This window comes from Protopterus annectens, chromosome 11.part0, assembly GCF_019279795.1.
Source record: "Protopterus annectens isolate FY-2018-M chromosome 11.part0, PAN1.0, whole genome shotgun sequence".
Classification (NCBI taxonomy): Eukaryota; Metazoa; Chordata; order Ceratodontiformes; family Protopteridae; genus Protopterus; species Protopterus annectens.
Window position 1 is genome coordinate 378,786,576 of NC_056745.1, and position 19,638 is coordinate 378,806,213.

At 40.5% G+C, this 19,638-nt stretch overlaps 1 protein-coding gene across 1 annotated transcript in view; it reads left to right on the top strand.

The window, feature by feature from the left end:
• The window catches only part of CEP290 (centrosomal protein 290), a 3,346,332-nt gene that overhangs the window by 1,206,353 nt on the left and 2,120,341 nt on the right, over positions 1-19,638 (top strand). The window contains exon 20 of the mRNA XM_044087863.1: positions 209-373. Coding sequence (XP_043943798.1) covers positions 209-373 — 165 coding nt within the window. The remainder of the gene's footprint in view (positions 1-208; positions 374-19,638) is intronic.

Here is a 19,638-nt window from a genome sequence, read left to right on the forward strand (position 1 = left end):
AGTCATTAACCTGCTCTTTTGCATAAGTTATCCACTATATCTGTTAGCAAGTGGTCATATTTAATAAGTTAAATTTCTTGGAAAGAGGTTATGGTGCAGTGAAAGCACCTTTAGAAGAGTGCAAATGTAATGATTGTACAGATGCTGATGAAATATATTTTTTAAATACTGCTGTTCTCATTAAGTTTGAAAGTGGTTGTTCTTTCAGGCTATTGAGATGAAGAATACTGATGGGAATTTTGATGCCACTTTGCATTTGAAAGCCCATGTTGATCAACTTACTGGAAGAAATGAAGAACTAAGACAAGAGCTCAGAAATTCTCGAAAAGAAGCAATAGATTTATCAAACCAGTTGGAGAAAGCTAATGAAAAGGTTGGTATGTTCAGGAAAAATTCTGTTTCAAGAATGAAAACCCTATGCTTTATTAAAATAGTATTATTAGAATGTCCTTTTTTGTTGTTGTTTGTGCTTGTGCATGTATTGATGCATCAGGACAGAAATTAGACTAAATAATAAGGATTTGATTTAAAAGTTGAGATTCATCTCTCTTACTCAAACATTGACTTAGCACTTGATGGCATGTCTGTAATTAAATGTAGACAAATAGTTTCATCATATCTGTCAACCTCTTAGCACAAAAATCTGGACAAAGCCAAAAATAATGGGGGGACAAAGCCTCCAAAATAGGGGCAAATTGTAAATATTGCTCTTATAAACTTATAAACTTGCTAGAATAAAAGGTCTTGTGTTATCATGCATTTTCTGAGGATATGAAGTCTGAAACTCAAATGTCTTTCATTATTTAGTGAATTCAGTCCTCATTCATTTGCCACAAAAATCAAGAAAATCACAGATTTTTGAGAAACAAACCAAAAATATCAGGCAAAAATCTGGGCATTCTGAGAAAATATGGACAGTTGAGAGGTAACTTGAGGATTTTTGTTTGCAGTGTTTTGCTTCCCCTGCATTCTACCACCTGCAAACTTTCTCCATTTTACTCTTTATTCATTCACTCATTCATTTAATTTTTGACAATGTGGTGACTCAGTGTTAAGATGTTTGCATCACAGTTCTAGAGTCTAGGGCTCAACTTTAATTTCCAGTCATTGGGTTTGTGGAGTTTGAATATATACTGCATGTGTCTACATGTATTTTCTTTGGGTATTCCAGTTGCCTATTAGAAACTTGCTGATTGGTTGCTTATAGTGAAGTGTGTGTGTGTGTGTGTGTGTGTGTGTGTGTGTGTGTGTGTGTGTGTGTGTGTGTGTGTGTGTGTGTGTGAGTGTGTGTGTGTGTGCGCACATACATACACAAATATTTATATAGAGAGAGAAATGTAAAAGTTATATAATGAGTAGTTGACACAATAATATAAATGAAATGAGGAAGGAAAACAAAAGTACACTGGACTCTCACAAATCCTCAACCCCTTCATAAAAAATGCCTAACGTTACAAAATTAATACACTAAAACATGTCATCATTTTTTGCAGAGGTGCAAGCGCCTTGCGCCCCAACAACCTTGGTACTTTAAATGCACCTACTCTAAAATTGCACAACAGCAATGGAGAGGGTGTATTTCCAATCCCCACTGTACTGCAGTCTCACACAAGTACAACACTCTAAATGTGTGTGACTTCCCACACATTCCTGCCGTACATCCAAATCTCTCCAACAGCCACTTCATGCACTCAGAAAATACTTGGAGGTAAAAAAAATAATACACTTATTGCTAGCATTCACTCACTACTGACATTTAATAAAATAAAACCTATTCTGGTAATACTGCTGCTGCTTCCCTGTCACCTTACATTCACATACCACACTTTAACCTGACCTACCTACAACCCTTCTCTCCACCCCAGTCTGTCAAAACCTGAAGGTTTATTTTCCTACAATTGCGCAAATGTGCAATTGAACAACAGTGAAGTTGCTGTATTTCTCAACCCTACAAACAGGTTGACCACATTTATTAAACCCAAATAGCAGCATAAATGATTCTTTAAGATCTAATATAGTTCCCAGTTGTCTGCATTCAGCTCTGATATCCTTCTTTGTTCACTGAATTCAGCTATTTCTTTTTCTGTGTATCCCCCATGACTGGACATGCATGTTTTTCACCAACACAAGCCTTGACATCATGCCTTACATGTGGAAACCATGCTTAGTCACTGCATTCACTAGTTCTTTTCTTCTCTCTGTACATTTCAGATCTCATTTTTGGTGTGCATCATAGAACAGGTTCAGTATTCAGTGTTTAGAAATTTAAGCCATTAGTGTTTATGAGTCAAAATAAGACCCAAACTATCTTCTTAAATATGTGGTAGAGGAGCACAGTGTAAACAGTTTCAAATTCGTCAGCATTTCAGTTCTGTCACCTAAATGAATAGTATGTTGAGACCCCAAGCTTTATGTCTGGGGATGCCTTCAGGCATTCCATGATACCACATACCTTGATGACTAAAAGTGATGAAAGTATGCTGCTGTTTCCTGTGCCAGGGCTTGAAGGTCACTTCCTCCTTATCATGCAAGTGTTTGAGGTGAAGTGGAAAATTATTTTCAGTGTAGGAATAAATCCTTATGTACTTGACTTGATGTCATTGCCAACAGCAGTAGTGCAGGTCATTCCTGTCTGAAGCTGCCTTTGGCAGGTATGTCTCTGAGCAGTGGTGCCACGTTGCCCAATGTCAGTCATCCAAGCATGTGTTGACCATTTATGAACATGCTTAAACCAGGGCAGAATTTGCTATAGAGTCCTCCTATCCCTCTTTGTATGTGGAAGAGGACTCACTGGACCTAGAAGCCCTTATCTCTGAGTTAACAACTTTCTCAGGGTAACCATTCATTTGGAGAACCTCATAGGCTCATGAAGTGTGCCATGGACTGGTCTTTTACCCCCATTTTTTCTCCCAAGAAATATCCTGGTGTGTATGTAGAGAAGATGAAAGTGGAGCCTTGGGTTATCCCACCTGTGGAGCTCATGCTCAAGGATACTATTTTGTAGCGCAGAGATATTTTCTGTTTACAGTTTGACAGATATCCTTTGTAATTCCCAGCTAAGTGTAGTGAGATTCATTCTGTATGTCTCATTTCCAGCTTACTAGATCTCTTTGCTTCATCATAGACTTCAAATAACATATTTTGTCTCCTTACCACATACTGCATGTATGGTATGTAGAGCCTTTGACAAAGTGGACTAGAGGATGTTGCACTAGAAAAGCTTTCGGCCTCCCAAAAGTATGGGCTCAAGGAGTGTCTGGACAGGACCCTTCGCACTGTATCCATAATGGATTGTAATGTGACTCACTGCAGTTTTGACTTTGTATACCATAAGGCAGGGACAGCAGGCTTAACTTATATCTGACCAAGCCAGTGTGGATCAAGCTGTCCTTCTTCAAGAAACTGCTCAGGTAGGCCATTTTGAATGCCCACTTCTGATGTGGGTTTCCCTACAGTCAGCCCTCTGTAATTTAATTGATAACCTCCAAAAGAGGAACATGGCCCTTACTACAGATGGTTATTTCTGTAATCCACCTTTGCCCCTGAGTCATATTCCAGACCAGCACACTAGGAAGGTATTCCCCTTACAGACAAAGGAGGGGCTTAAGCATCACATACATACCTCTCAGCCTCTTAGTGTCTGGACAAAGCCAAAAGTAATAGGGGAGTGAGTATACACTTATAAGGTTGACAGAATAACAGGTTTTGCATTAGCATGCATTTTCTGAAGGGTATAAAGTCTGTATCTCAGTTGTCTGTAATTATTTAGTAACTTCTGTCCTCAATAAATTATCTGAAAACCACAAATTTTATGAGTGCAGACCCAAACTTTGTTTGTTTGTGTCTTTCGGCCTTTCCCGGTACGCCCATTCACGCATGTCTCCACGCAGAAGACACCCTAGCTGAGAATTGAACCAGACAGAGTCTTACTGTGAGGCGACAATGCTACCGCAGCACCACCATTGCTGAGTGCAGACCCAAACTATGTGGCAAAAATCTGGACATTCTGCATAAATCTGAACAGTTGAAAGATATGATCACATATTTTTATCCCTTCCTGCTTTGCTGACTTTGTTTCCCGAAAGGGTAGCTCAAAAACCCAGGATTGCCCATTCTTATACAGATGTCAAACTTTGCTATGGCTGGGAACACCATTACAAAGGACAAGCAAGCTATTGTTGCTGTCAAGGGTGATTACATCTTTGTGCACTTACTACCTTTCCAGAAAAGGCTGCTGTCAGAGACCAAATTGATTCTTCACTTCTGGGGGGGCCATAGAAGCCATTCCTAGGAGTTCTGTTTCCACTTCTTCTTAGTTCTGAAGGGAGCAGTAGACTTCTGTTCCCTACTCCACCTTAGAAACTTCAGTGGACTAATCCAGTGTATCTTGTTGCATCTGATGACTTTCCAGGAGTCATATTTTTGCAGCAGGATGTTTGGATGGATTCACTGGATGCAATGAATGCCTTTTGGCTCATAAGTATTTGGGTTGATCTGAGGTGGTTCCATCAATTTGCCTTGTATGGATACCACTTACTGTACAATGGGCTGATGTTTGAGCTGTCTTTTGCATTCATGAGTGTTTATCAAGGTGTTAGCCATTGCAGCAGAGCCATGTAAAATAAAATACTTGAGAGAATCTGAGATAGTGTCCCCATAATGGATACTGCTGGGGTTACAGTTCTTTTCAACCTCCATTAATTAGTAAAACATTCCTTCATTCTGTCTTTGGGGGGATTTGCTTCATCAGAACAAAGATGGACATTTTTAAGTGATGAACATTTATGCCTTGAAGAGAAGGCCCAGAAGGTAGCATCCTAGGTGTAGATAAAATAAAGAATTCAAGACTGAACTCTTATGTGTCTCTTGGGCTTAGTGGTAGTGGCAAGCACAGTATTCTTGGTGCCCTTTGTACACCTGACATTGGAGATGTTGCAGTGGACTGTGAAAAGTAAATAGTTGCATTGCCACCATGAGCTCATGACCTGCTGCTAGTGTCAAACTGTTGTCACCAGACCTGGCGTGGTGGGTAATCCCCACCAGTCTAATAGTAAGGTCTTCCTTTCCCTTTGCCATACTGTTCTCAGATCCTGAAATTGGATTTTTTTTTGGTGGGTTGAGAAGCTCATCTTAGGTTCACACATTTTAAGAGGAGTGGTGCTCCCTTGAGAGTAGGCTCAGGAGCTGTGAATAGTCATTTGTGCTTTGAAAGCTTTAAATGGATATCCTGAATTGAACTGAGTCACCTCCTTATTCAGTATGACAATCAGTCCATTCTTTAGTACCATAAAAGTGGTGGTGGAGAGCACTTGCTCATACAGAAAGATGATGCATATATGCATTGAGCCATAACCAAGGAAATAACTATTTTAGAAAGGCTGGACTCTTATGGTCTTCTGAGCTTAATGGCAAGCACAGTATTCTTGGAGCCCTTTGTACACCTTGACAATGGAGGTGTTGCAGTGGATTGTGAAATGTAAGTAGTTGCATTGCCGCCATGAGCTCATGATCTTCTGCTGGTATCACACTGCTGTTACCACACCTGGCATGGTGGATAATCCCCACCAATCTGATAGTAAGGTCTTCCCTTCCCTTTGCAATACTCTTCTTAGATCCTGAAATTGGATGCTTTTTAGTGGATTAAGAAGATCATCTTAAGTTTCTCACATTTCAGGAGGAATGGTGCTCCTTGGAGAACAAGCTTAGGAGCTGTGGATAGTCGTTCATGCTGTGAAAGCTATAAATGGATGGCCTGAATTGAAATAAGTCACATCCTTATTCAGTATGACAACAAGTCCTTTATTTAGTACTAGAAAAGTGGTGGTGGGGAACACTTGCTCATACAGAACGATGATGGCAGATTTGCATTGGGCCACAAGCAAGGAAATCACTCTGTTAGAAATTTAAATTCCATTAGAGTTAAACTTTTTGAGCCACTTCTCTAGTCTCTTCCTTGAGTTGAGGATGTGGGAGTCTTTTTCTGATCATGGGAGATTTTCTTGTTTGACACATTCTTGAAATGTTCTTCGCCACTGAGCTCGACTTTTCACAGCAAATTGCTAACACAAATGTTAAATAAATAAAATAAATCGTAAGATGTTTCATCCAAATTTCAGGTCTTGACAGCCTGGAGGATCTCTGGTTGATACTGAATAGCCAGAATATTTTTACATAAATGCTATTTCTGAAGAAACGTCAGTATGTAATGTAAGGAAATATTATCTGATAGAATACCAGATTTTCCTATTGGTGTAACCATAAAGTGGTAAATCCAGCCTTCATCCCATTACCTTACTTTTTTTCATTGTCTTTCTGTTTTCAATGTTTCTATTTTTTCTCTACTTGTCTATCATTATTTTATTTATTTTTATTTATTTTATATTTGTTCACCAGGAAAGTCCGACTGGACTTGTGTCCTTTTTCAGCAGAGGCCTGGGGAGAGAAGCTCCAAGTTGAACAAACAATGTGACAGTAACAGTACAAGTGTACATAGTTCAAGGTGCTGGATACTATTTAGTCTAATTCTGTACATGCATGAGGAAGTTAGAAACTAAGTAAAAACAAAATTTAATGGCATAGTATAAACAAATATCACAGTTATATAAAACAATGGGTATTCCAAAGTTTCAAATGAACAAAACAATGGGCATTCCAAAAGTTCAAATGAACATTCAATATTTACAAAGAATATAAATAGCTACATTGTGAAGACAGAGGTATTTCTTCCTGATGTCAAGAGTTAATACTGAGTTGATGGTAGGTAAGTAGCAGGTAGAATATACTGAGGAAGGTGTGAAGCTAGAAAGACCTATAGGTTATTCTGAGGCAGTGGCAATGCTAGAGATTGAGAGTTTGAGAGGTAGCTGTTTAGTCAGGGGTAGGCAAGGACACAGTCATTTGTTTAAGAGGTGTTTTTTTCAGAGTTGTTTTGAATTGAGCTAGGGATGCAGTGGTAATAAAGTTTTCTGGCATTTCATTCCAGATTTTTCCTATGTGGTGTGTGAAGAGGGAATCACCTGCTTGATTTTTGGATACATACATTTTTATATGGTGTTTGCTAGTCTGTAAGTGCTATAATGTTGAAGAAGTGTTTGTAGGGAAGGTGTTTTCCCAGGGTCAAAGGATTTTATGGCCCACTGTTAACTGTATAGTGAAGGAGTTGGGGGAGCTCTAGCCAGTTAAGTTGCTTGAATGCAAGACAGTGGTGGGAGTAGCATATCTGGCAGTTTTACTGTAACAGGATTCAAGGTTTTGTATCTCAGATTTCTTTAGGTTAGTAAGTATGGGGGCTGTATACAACAGTGTTGAGATTAAGTGGGTTTGAGCAATGGCAATCTTGGTATTCTTAGTGAAGTAGTGTTTATTTTTGTATAATGTGCCACATTTTTATGTACTTTTTTTTAGTCTGGGAAATGTGAATATCATATTTAAGTTTTCAGTTGATTTCTACTCCTTAACGTTTAGTGCGAGGTGATGGGGTTATGATGGAGTTGTTAAGAAAAGAGATAGTAAATGTGTTCGTGGGAGTGGCAGCTTTGTTAGGATATAAGACCATAAGTTTGTTTTTTTAGGGTTTAGGATTAATTGAGTGTTTGTGAGCCATTACTCAACTGCAAGAAAGGCTTTTTGAGTTAGATTCTGAAGTTCTAGTAGAGAGAGTGCAGCATATATTAGTGTTGAGTCGTCTGCATATTGGTTGAGGGAAGCCTGAGGGGTTGACAAGTGGAGGTTATTTGTAGTAAATATTGTGAATAGAAATGGACCTAAGATAGAGCCTGGGGAACTCCTAAGGTTACTGGCAAAAGGGGTGATATGGTCTGTTGCCAAGACACTGCTTGCTGGCATTCAGTGAGGTAATCTTGGAACCAGGCAAGGGTAGAATTACAAAAACTGAGTTCAGAGAGGACATTTTGAAGTTTAGTATGTGAAACATATCAAAGGCTTTTAACAGGTCAAGGAAGATAGAAGATACATAGTTATTGTTCCTGTGATAGTTGACAGTATTAATAAAAGTAAACTGCACTTGTCTGCCATTTCTTCCTTTATATCAGTATTTCCACCAGTATTTTCTGAAATTGATTTTATTTAGCTATGAAAGAGGATCCTTTTGTTGAGGCTCCAGTACATCCTCTAGCTCCTCTTTGGGAAGTGAACTTCATAAATGAAAAATAAATCTGCCACGTTTTGCGCATGTTGACTCAACAGACCTGTAATATCTTTCTTGGGAAATGTTTTTATTAATTACATTCTCCTCAGTCAGAAAGATTTCTGAACTGTAGGTATAGATGTGTAAGTAGCATATATATAAAATTTTCCACAAGAACCAGGTATTCGAGAAGAACTGTCATCTTTATACGGAAAGTGGTCTGCTAAATGTCTTTGAACTAATCTATTCTGAAGCCTGTCCTCTTTCTTAAATAAGAAAGCAAGAACAAAAGAGTTTTTTTGTGCTGTGGATGTGCACAGATAAAGTTCAAACTCTTTTGAAAGGCCTAAAACACGTGATCGTCTGTCTCCATTTATGAAGGATAATAGAATTATCCAGTTATTGTGTGATGCACCTCATCTAGCAGGTCTAGATGCTGAAGATCACTTGTCAGTTCAGCAACTAAAACTTTATTGAGCTTTTTCCTCTTCCATAATCCTGTGTCATTCCTCCCTTTATCCAGGTCTTGTTTACTGCTGAGCAATCTAATATTTCAAAAATGGTCACAGGCAGGCTATTTTAGTGTAATTGTGGTAAATTTAATTACTGTGATCTTCAGGATTGGCATTAAGCATGTTTCATCAGCTATAGTCTTCTGAATGCAGGTCATAGTCATTCCTTTTTTGAAAATTTTAGTTTGTTCGTAGATTTGTAGACTGTTAATAGGCTAACTATCCAGGGGGTGCCGTTCTATGCTTAGCCAAGTTTTCCCAAAAGACTAATGATGTCCTGCATCCAAATAGGACATTGAGGGACAGGCACTTATAAGCTACCTCTGTCCATAATGTATATGAGTGCCAGCCCTGGTGTAAATTTCCTATTCCCCATCCACTTATCTAGGTTGTGCTTAAACTGGGTAACAGATGAACTCAGCTTCACATAGATGGGCAGCCTGTTCCATAGGAAGGGTAATGTGTGGGACACAAATCTGTCTTGCCAGCTTGTTCAGTTTAAGTCACAGACAAAATGCAGGTACTTAGAGCTTGTATTTCTGGTACTCTTTGACATATGACTATGCAGGTGATTCATAAATATGGGGTTTGTGGATGCCTTGTAAGTCAGGCATAGATCACCCCTTAGCAATCTATAGGAGACTTGAGTAGAGGGAAAGGGCTTTAAGGTGCTCCTCATAAGGTAGGTTTGTTATGCCTTGTATTCTTTTTGTTAGAAACCTTTGAGGTCGCTCTAGTTGCTGCATATACCTGGTCAGGTGCATACCAAAAGGAGCACTGTACTCTATGATTGGTCTGATAAGAGTGGAGTACAGTGGGATAATGACCTCTTTAAACCTAGATGTCATGCCCTTACTTATAAGTTGTACAACATGAAAGGGCTTCCTTGCCATTGTGGCCACATGTTGGTTGAAAGTAATCCTCCTGCCTACATGCATACCCAGATCCCTGACCACTGGGTCAACTCTTAGGGGTCTATTACCAGCATAGTAATTAGCAGGGATGGCTGATTTCCCAAAGTGGGCAGTTATGCATTTCATAGCATTGAGATTAACACCATGGCTTTGGCACCATCTGTTAGTCAGAGATGGACCTTCTTGAAGAATGATAGTGTCTGCAGAAGAGTTGATGATAACCTCCAGCTTGCAATCATCTGCAAACTTAGTCAGCCATAAACCTTCAGCATTTGCTTCCTTTTCAGAGTAATAGATACCAAAAAGGAGCGAGCCCAGTACTGAGCCCTGGGGGACTCCGCTAATGACTGGCCTCTTAGTGGGGGAGGCCTCACCTGTTTTGACCTCCTGGGTCCTATCAGTGAGCCAGTTGGCTATCCAGCAGGTGATAGAAGGGTTTATACCTAAATTAGTGAGTTTGTCTATAATGCCTGAGTGTGCAGTATTGTGTCAAAAGCCTCAGCCAGGTTGAGGTCTGCTGTGTGCACAGTCTTACCTTCATCCAGTGCTTTGGTGACCCTCTCAAAAAACTCACCATATTAAATAGGCATGACCTTCCTTTAACAAAGTCAAACTGTGATGGGTCCAGCATGTGCAGATTACCTAAGTCCTCATTTATCATGTCCATGATGATTCTTTCCATTGCCTTACATACGAGGCTGGTATGACTTATGGGCCTCTAGTTACCCTGATCAGTGGTTGGGCCTTCTTTGTGCAGGGGATTGACTGTAGCTGACTTCCATTCCTTGAGCTCGAAACCTGACTATAGACTCCAGTTGAGAAGTGATTCAAGTGTACCAGAGAGGTCATGTTTCATGCTTTTTATTAAATATCCCGTGATGTCATTGGGGTCCACTGATGTAGTGCTTTTGGCCTTGGAATGTGCATTAATGACCTGTTCTATAGAAATGTTTTGGAGGATTGTGTTATGTGGTATTTCCTTTGGATTATTGGGGAAGGTGGGGGAGAAATTTGAGCTGAACCTGTCAGCCAGAAGTTGGCAATGGCCTCCAGTTCATTGTGAGTGATGCCATTTACAATAAGATCTGCACATTGTTGTGTATTTCCTCTAAGGCTACGGACATAGCTGTAGAAAGCCTTGTGGCTGTCCTTTGCCTGAGAAGCTGTTTTTTCTTCAAATTTACCCTTTGAAGTATTAATTAACCATCTTAGCTACCTGTTTAGATTGGTCAGGGGGCTTTTAGTATGTATGGCTTTGTACCTTCTACACTTGGTCAAGATTGTTTTCTTTTGTTGTATAACCAATTGATATTGTGATTCCACCAGGGTGGCTTGTCTTTTGAGTTTGTCTTATTCTTAATACGAGTGAGCACAGCTTGCAGTATACAGCTATCAGTATGGCTGTACACAGATTTTGTAAATAGCTCAGTGAATTCTGTGGTGTTTACTGGGTTTGGGGGTGCTTGGAGTTTAGCCAAGGTATATTTAGTAGAGAGGGGTTAGCTTTGGAATAGTTTTTAAAGATTTTTGGTTTACTGGATTTCCGGATTTAATTCTTATTTCAAGAAATACTGCCTTATGGTCAGATCTGACAAGTAAAGATATTATATTGGGTGAGGAACATTGGCCGAATAAACTTATCTTTGCCATATGGGGAATGTCTGCATATAGCTAATAAGACATCAAACAAATCCAGACTTGGAAATTAATTCTTCAAAGTGAGATCTAAGTTAATAAGTAGAGGGTATTGTGAAAACATTTTGAATTCAGCTGAAAGTAAAGTTAAAAGTCTTTTGGGGGAAGCCGACAACACTTTGAGGGTACGGAATCACATGGGGAGAGATTATTCAAATAACAATAGGAGGATTAGGGATAATGAAGAAAAAAATGTTTTTTTGTGAACAGACATTCACCATTCTCTGATGTACTTAGGAAGTTTTTGGACAGATTCTGGCCTATCATCAGTAATGATGAAAGTTTAAATGGATCGTTTCCCGAAAGGGTCACCTTTTCATACAGCAGGTTCATGAACGTGAAGGAACTTCTTAATATGGGAAAAGTAGGCACGGTTAGTGCTAGGAAAGGAAGTTTCCCATGTGGTAAGTGTAAAATATGCAGAAGGATTAGGAACCTGGATGGGGTTACCATCAATGAAAGGGGTTTTTAAGGCCCAAGATGAATTCAAGTGTGATTGTTGTGGTGTGGTCTACATTATTGGGTGTGACTGTGTACCTATCAGATGGTACATAGGGCAAACCAAAAGAGCAGTAAAAAGGCACATCATGCAACATTTGGGGGACATCAGAAATGGGAGATTAGAGAGCCCAGTAGCAGATCATTTCTATTCGTTTAATGGAAATTCAGATTCCAGTTTCATTCTCGGTGTATTGGCTAAACCCCATTTTTGTCAGGGAGAAGAATTTTTGAGCAGGCTATTGACATTAGAAACCAAGTTAATAATTAATTGTGGCGCTTTGTATCCTAGGGTATTAAATCAGGATATTAATTTAAATGTTATGTGAGGGTCATGTAATTAAATTTTTTTTATAATTTTTTTATAATATTTTAGTATAAAATATTAGTGAATCTAGGTTAAGGGGATGCACTGTCACTTTAATTTATTATAGTTTGTCAATAGGCACAGTCCCTAATTGAATGTAATTAAGTTGCTTTATAAAGGGAAGCCATGTGGTGAAAATGTTATTCCTTGAAGGCGTAAGCTGCGGTACAGGATCCACCAGTAAAATCTCAATTTTACTCCACTATATTCCTTGTTTTTTTTGGTGAGGAACATTGGCCCCCATGCTTGTGAGTGCAAGGTTCAGGATGTTTGTAGCCTTGGTAAAAGAGTGGACCAACTATTCCAGGATGATGGTATCAACAAAGTTTAGGAATTGCTGGTGTTGTGCATTAGAAGTGGTGCAGGGTTCCCAGTATGTAGAGGGATAGTTAAGATCCCCCATGAATATTGTATTGGGTTTGAATGGTGAGGGACTGTAGTACATTGAGATAGGTAGAAAAGGATTCCTGGGACATGGAGGGGATCCTGTATGTTGCAAGGATGTGGTACGACACCCTGTCTATTGTGAGTTGCACATGTAAGAGTTCCAGTGGATCATACACTTTAACTCATCTGGATGTGAGATTAGTCTTAATATAGACTGACACTCCTCCACCTTTAGTTCCCTTCTGTGCAGTAGCTGGTCTAAAGGTGTGAAAGGCTTTATAACCTTGCATTGCTGGGGTAGTCTCAGAGACTTTAAACCATGTCTCTAGTACTACTGGGAAAGGTAGGCTTGCAGGGAGTGGAGTTTCTTCTTATAACTTCTAGCATTGAGCAGTACCAACTTCAGAAATTCCTTTGTAGGTTCATTTAAGTCTGTAGGTTTATTAGTTTGGCTACAAGGGGTGTAAAAGGTCTTTGCCAATATCCTAAAGCCTAGAGGGGATAAGTGCAGACCATCCCTGGCAAAGCAGTGTTGTCTGTCAACCATGTCCTCTCAGGGTGTCAAATATTCTAGCCCCCTGGAATGACACCAGAAGCTAAGCCATTTGTTAAAATCAATCATTTTCTGTTGGTAACATGGCATCATCCTTGGATAAGGTAGTATGCTGCTTAGTGCTATGCTCATACTTGCCTAAGACACATAATCAGTGAGCTCAGTCATGCCTTGCTTCCCTCAGGGTTAAGTCCTCGGAGTGCTCCTTTTTGGTATTTAATTCTCTGAAGTCAAGGCCAGTGTCATGTGGTCTCTGGTTGACTAAATTTGCAGATGATTGCAAATTAGGAACTGTCATTGAATCCCACACTGACACAAATGTTCTCCAGGAGGGGCTGACACAGACAAGCAACTGGTGTCAGAGCCATGGATTAAAACTAAATGCCAAGAAATGCATAACAGTATGCTTTGGGAAGTCATCCATCCCTGGTAGCTATTATATTGACAACACATCCCTTAGAGGTGACCCAGTAGTCAGGGACTTAGGGATACACATAGATAGTAATCTAGCCTTTGACCATCACGTGTTTACAGTAGTGAGGAAATCATTCTATGTTGAGCAATTTATAAACAAAGATATGGCATCTAAGTCCAAGGAAGTCATTATTCCAGTGTATTTGGCATTCATTAGAGCTGTCATTGAGTACAATGCACCCTTTGGTATGTACCTAACCAGGCATATCCAACAACTGGAACGTCCACAGAGGTTCCTCACTAAAAGAATTCGGGGCTTAAGTAAAATGTGCTATGCAGATCGCCTTTAGGCCCTATCCCTGTATTCTGCCTCCTACAGACTTTTGAGGGGTGATATATGCTTGGCATACAGGGCATTGTCAGACCCCACTCTGATGGACCTCCGGCATATTCACAAAACAAACAGTGCTAGAATTACCCATTATAAAGACTTAAACCTTGCCTGTGATATAAATGGAACCTGCTGGAGAGACAGGTATGTATCCTGGAGACTACGCCGTTTATGAAACAGACTCCCCATCCATGTGAAGCAAAGTTCCTCCCAATCCCAATTCAAGTGCAACTGGAACAATTGGATAGGGAACAGGAAATTCATCTTGGTTTGGCACCTATGTCTCTAATGGATACAGGCAGTCAGTAAGTGGTTCATCTCCCAGGCCCCCGCTCGTAAATGGTTCATCTACCACACCCCTGCTTACACTTATCAAGGGTATCAGAACTTGTCACAGATTTGGGATACATGGCTAGGCTTAAAAAGGCCCTTGTGGTTGTTAGCCTAGTAAGCACCTATGAGCCTATGAACCTATATATTCAAGGGAGTTATGTCTCAGGTCATTAACACCCACATTGACTATGAAATAGTTATACTGGTACTTGTGGTTCAATGACCTGAGTGACTTGATGGATCCTAGCACCAGTAGGTAGCTAAGCATGACTCTCTCCTTACTCAGTCTGGTGAGGGGGACATTGCTGTGCCTCACTGTAGAATCACCAATAACCAGGAAATTTGACTGTGTGCTGGTTTGCCTTAAGGGCTTAATAGTGGAGGCATTGGATACAGTGTTACTATGTGTAGCTGCTGGTGGTGTTTTAACGGAGTGCTTATGTGGTAACTGAGGACCCGTCCTTTGATTGTGCTGTGCAGGAGGTCTTACTGTTTTAGAAAGGTTACTGTAAGTGTCCCAGCATAATTAGTTTTATGTGTAGGGTCTTTACCCTGTGCAGTACGTATGGTGCAAGTGTTACTGACAACCTCTACATGATTAGTTTTGGTTGTATGAAGGAGTTTTGCCTCCAGCAGTAAAGTTTATTTACCCCTCTTGCATACACTATCTGTTGTATTAAGAATAAGTGGATTGTCAGTATACATTAGACAATTGCTGCAGTGTCTCAGAATACCCATCTCAACCAGACTGGACAGAGAGAGAGAGTTGGGAAGTGCATATCCACTGCCAATGAATTAATAGGGAGTAGTAAAAACAGAGTATGGTATGCCTACCATTTTCATGAAGTTAGAGTGGTATTCAGAAGTCTTTTGCTTAGCATTTCTTTCTTGTTCTCCTTTCAGATTTAGTTTGTTATAGTACATTGTAGACTGTGTTTTTGGAATTTTGGATTTCTTGAGTGAATCAGCAGTATGAAAATGCAGCCTGGTTTTAGAAAAGCTGACAAATGCAGGCATTAAATTCCCCCACTAAACTGCCATTTCCTGTATGCAGTTTGCTAGGTCCACAGCACATTAAGATGGTCTGTGACATCTGTTAAAGTTTTAAGAAGAGAACTTTGACAGAAAGGAAGACTAAGTTAATTGTGAAGGGGTTGCTTCCCCAGGAAGCTTCTGATGATCAAGATTCTTTGGTACAGATGTCAAAAATGAAAAGTAGTCAAAGGGGGACAAGGAGCTTAAGGACTTCTGTATCCTCTAAAAAAAAAGAAAGGATGGATAGATGTTCATTGTATTGATCATTGCTGCAGTAACCTTAGGTATAATGGTTATATCTTGTCAAGGAGGTTATATCCTGCTAATGATATAACACCCAGCCAGTTTTCAAGTCTTCAGGCCATCTTACCTCTGTGGTCTCTCCAGCTGCTTCATGTGCTTTGTGAGGCACATGCCAAAAGGGGCAGTGTACTCAATTATGGGTCTTATAAGGGAATAGTACAGGGATGTTATGACTACCTTGTTCCTGGATGAGATAACCTTACTAATGATGTGGACCATGTAGAAAGCTTTCCATACAGCGGAGGAAATATGGTGGTCAAAAGTCAGTTTGCTATCAACCTGGGTGCCCAAGTCCCTCACGACTGATTGCATGCTTAGGACCTTATTATCAATGTGATAATTTGTCAGGGCATCATTCTGTCCAAAGGGGAGGATGATGATGCCTTTTTTGGCATTCAATTTGAGGCCATGTTTCTGGCACCAGTCATTTCTTTGGGTGAGACCCTCTTGGAGGATATTCACATCACCAGGGGAATTGATGACAGCACCCAGCTTGCAGTCATCTGCAAACTTGGTCAGCTGTAGCCCACTGGTTTTGGCCTGCAACTCAGAAAAGTATGTCCCAAACAGCAGTGGCCCCAAGACCAATCCCTGGGGTAGACTTCTTGTTATGATTCTACTGCGTGAGGTGGCTTCCCCTATTTTGCCTAGGTGGGTTCTATCAGTAAGACAGTTTTTAACCCATCTGGTAACATATGAATTGATGCCTAGTTGAGAGAGTTTATTATACCTGAGTGGGGAATAGTATCGAAGGCTTTTGGCCAGGTCAAGGTAGGCAGTGTGCACTGACTTCCCCTCGTCCATGGCCTTGGTGACTGTCTCAAAGCAGTCAACCAGATTTAACAGGCATGACCTCCCCTTGACTAAACCAAACTGTGTGGGATCAAGTGTCTGGAGGTTGCCAGTGTCTATGTTAATGAGGTCCATGATGGTCTGCTCCATGGCGTTGTAGATCAGACTAGTTAAGCTGATGGGTCTGTAATTTCCTGGATTGGTGGACACTTCATCTTTGTGCAAAGGGATGACAGTGGCTGTCCTTCACTCAGCTGGGATGAAGCCGGTACTCAGGCTTTGATTGAATAGGGTGCCTAATGGTGCTGGAAGTTCCTGCCTGAGTTCATGTAGGATGCAGCCTGGGATGTTATTTGGTCCCATGGAGGCTGTATTTTTGCCTTTGAGAGGGCAGTGATGACTTGCTCCCTAGAGATAAGGGGAAGGGGGCAGGTACTGGGGATGTTCTGTTTTACTGATGGGGGACAGAGGGGTAAAGCTTTCACTGAACCTGTCTGCCAGCAGGTTGGCTATATCTACAACATTTGTGTATGTGGTGTCCGTGACCAACAGTTCTGAGCAGATCTGGGTACTTCCCTTAAGATTGCGGGCATATGTGAAGAAGGCCTTATGATTGTCTTTAGTAGATGTGGCCAGTTTGGACTCTGTTTGCTTTGGAGGATTTCACTAGTGCTTTTATTTGCTTGTTCAGGCTAGGGAGAGATTGCTTCCAGTTAGGCACCTGCTCCTTCTTGGTCCTGGACAGCAATTTTTTCCTTTTATTGTAGAGCTTATTTAATATGTTGGGTTTATGTTTAGGCTTCATTGGCTGTGAGACACAGGTGTATGGACTATGTTTGGTGTGTGGTGTGGAGGGAAGTGGAGTTCACGCGTGTTTTTACCTTGGAGGTCTCTTTTGTTTGGATATGTTTTTGTTCAGGACCTCCGCATATGTGGAGGTGTGTTATGCAGGCGTGGGTGGTGTTTGAGGTGTGGTGTTCATGTTGACAGCCTTCTCAGTGCCAGATATACTGGATTGTGGGGGAGAGAGCAATGACACTAGGTGCTTGATGTAATTGCATCTCTCACAAATTGTGTTTCAAGGTGGTAGTAGTAGAGGGTTGTCTGTGTACATGAGGCAGTTGCTACACTGGCTCAGGATGCCCTTATCAGCCAGACTGGCAGGAGAAAATGTAGGCAATTGCCCTTCCATATTTGTCAGAAACTGAGGGAGAGATGTCAGAGAGAGCTAAGAGGATAAAGGGTGAAAGATCAAGTGCTACTAAGGGAACATTTGTAGTTGCAATACCTCAAAAAGGGTTAAAAAATGTGCAGCTGAAGCTCTGGCTGCAGCAAACCTGTGTCTAGACTGTACTACTCAATTTAAGATTAAGAACACAGTAAAAAAAATCCCAAAGAAGCACAAATTAACCACTTACAAACAAAAGAATAGGAAATCACAGTATGAAAAAATACAGTTAAACAGTAAAGAAATGCAGTAAAATTCAGTTAAACAGTAATGAATTGCAGTATATAGCAATAAAATATAATCAGTAAATGCTTTAAAACAGTAGCTCACAATCACAACAGGAAAAGACAGCACAAATAAAGCAGCAATTCTGTAGAATACTGTCATCAATTTAATGAGGCTACCGAAAAGCAGTAATAAATGTGGCAGACTAGATGCAGTTAAACTCCTAAGCACAAGCTGCAAAGTGAAGTAAGAAGAGGCACAATTTTTGGCACAGTTATTTTTTTAGCAGAAAGTGAGGAGACAGAAGATAATTCAAGGTTGAGAAGCTAAAGGGGTGGTCCTTCACAACTTATCTCACTGTACACAGTAGAATAAGCTTATTTAATGGGACTGGAGGGAGTGTCCAATATTAAATTTATAATAGAGGTGGGCAACTCAGACACCAAGCTTTAATACCACAACAGCAGCTGAGCGGGTGGAATATACAAGATCAGAAGAGAGGTAAGGCCTGAATTCAGTAAGTCTAAAACATAGGTGCACAGATATGCAGCAAATATTTTTAGTAAATCAGAAGGGCAGAAAACAGTTGAAAATAAGCACTTATTTTTTCCAATTTCACAGCAGAGCAATGGCAGAAGGCATATCTCACTGCAGCTTTGAACAAAATACAAGTTAAAATTTTCCTTTGTGGCAGTAGTAGCTGTTTCTGTATCTTGATGACTGGCTCATTACCATCCCTACCAGGCATCTGTTAATAAGAACAAGAAATCAGGTACTCCAGATTAGCTGTCATCTGGGGATAACCATAAATTATGACAAGTCTCACTTATAACCATCTCAAAATTTAGAATTCATAGGAGCAGTTTTCAACACAAAGTCAGTGATAGCGTCTCTTCCTCACTCAAGAGTACAGATGATCAGATTGTGTCAGAAAATATTTTGCTGTACCAAGATCTCAGCCTGCTTGACCTTCAGGCTCTGGGATCAGTGCCAGCAGCAATAACTATAGTACCTGTAGCCATATTCCACATGAGGATTCTTCACTGGATGTTAGCAACACAGTGGGCTGTTCTTCACCAACCCATGTAAGCACAAATAAGTGCTCAGGCATACAAGAGAGATCTCAGATGGTTGATTCAATCAAGTCAGGCTCTGCAAGGCCATTAATTCTCCCTTAGCCCCAGGCTGTAGTGACCACGGATGTTTCCCAGTTTAGATGGGGGGGACACATTCTAAGGAAAACAGACCAATGCACTTGGTCTCCCGAAGAGGCCAACTTGCATATAAATGTCCTAGAGATGAGAGCAGTGCTCACAGCATTGCGGGCCTTCTAGAATGCTCTCCCTTCAGGGACAGTTACTATTCAAACAGGTAATATGTCAGTAGTTTGGTACATCAACAAACAAGGAGGGATCATATCATACCCCTTGTGTCAAGAAGCACTCAGAGTGTGGCAGTGGACGATCTCATCCATCCCTTTCTCATAGAAATGCACATTACAGGGAAGTCCGATGTGATAGCAGACAAATTGAACAGGTACATTCTTCTGCCTCACAAGTGGTCTCTCAACAAGAAAGTGATACGGATGATAATTTATCAGTGGCGCCAGCCTTGCTACATTCTTTTTGCTTCTCCACTAAAGAAGAAATGCAGCAGGTACTTTTGCCCTAATTCCCCCACAGGTGGAGTCACCGAAGGATGCTCTACTTCAAGATTGGCCTCCCTGTCTGCTTTATACCTATCCGCCAAGTCCATTAATTCCAAAATATCTGCCAAAAGTTGCAAGATTGAAGAGCAAAGTCATCCTCATTGCACCTTACTGTTCTCAGCAGGTTTGGTTCTACT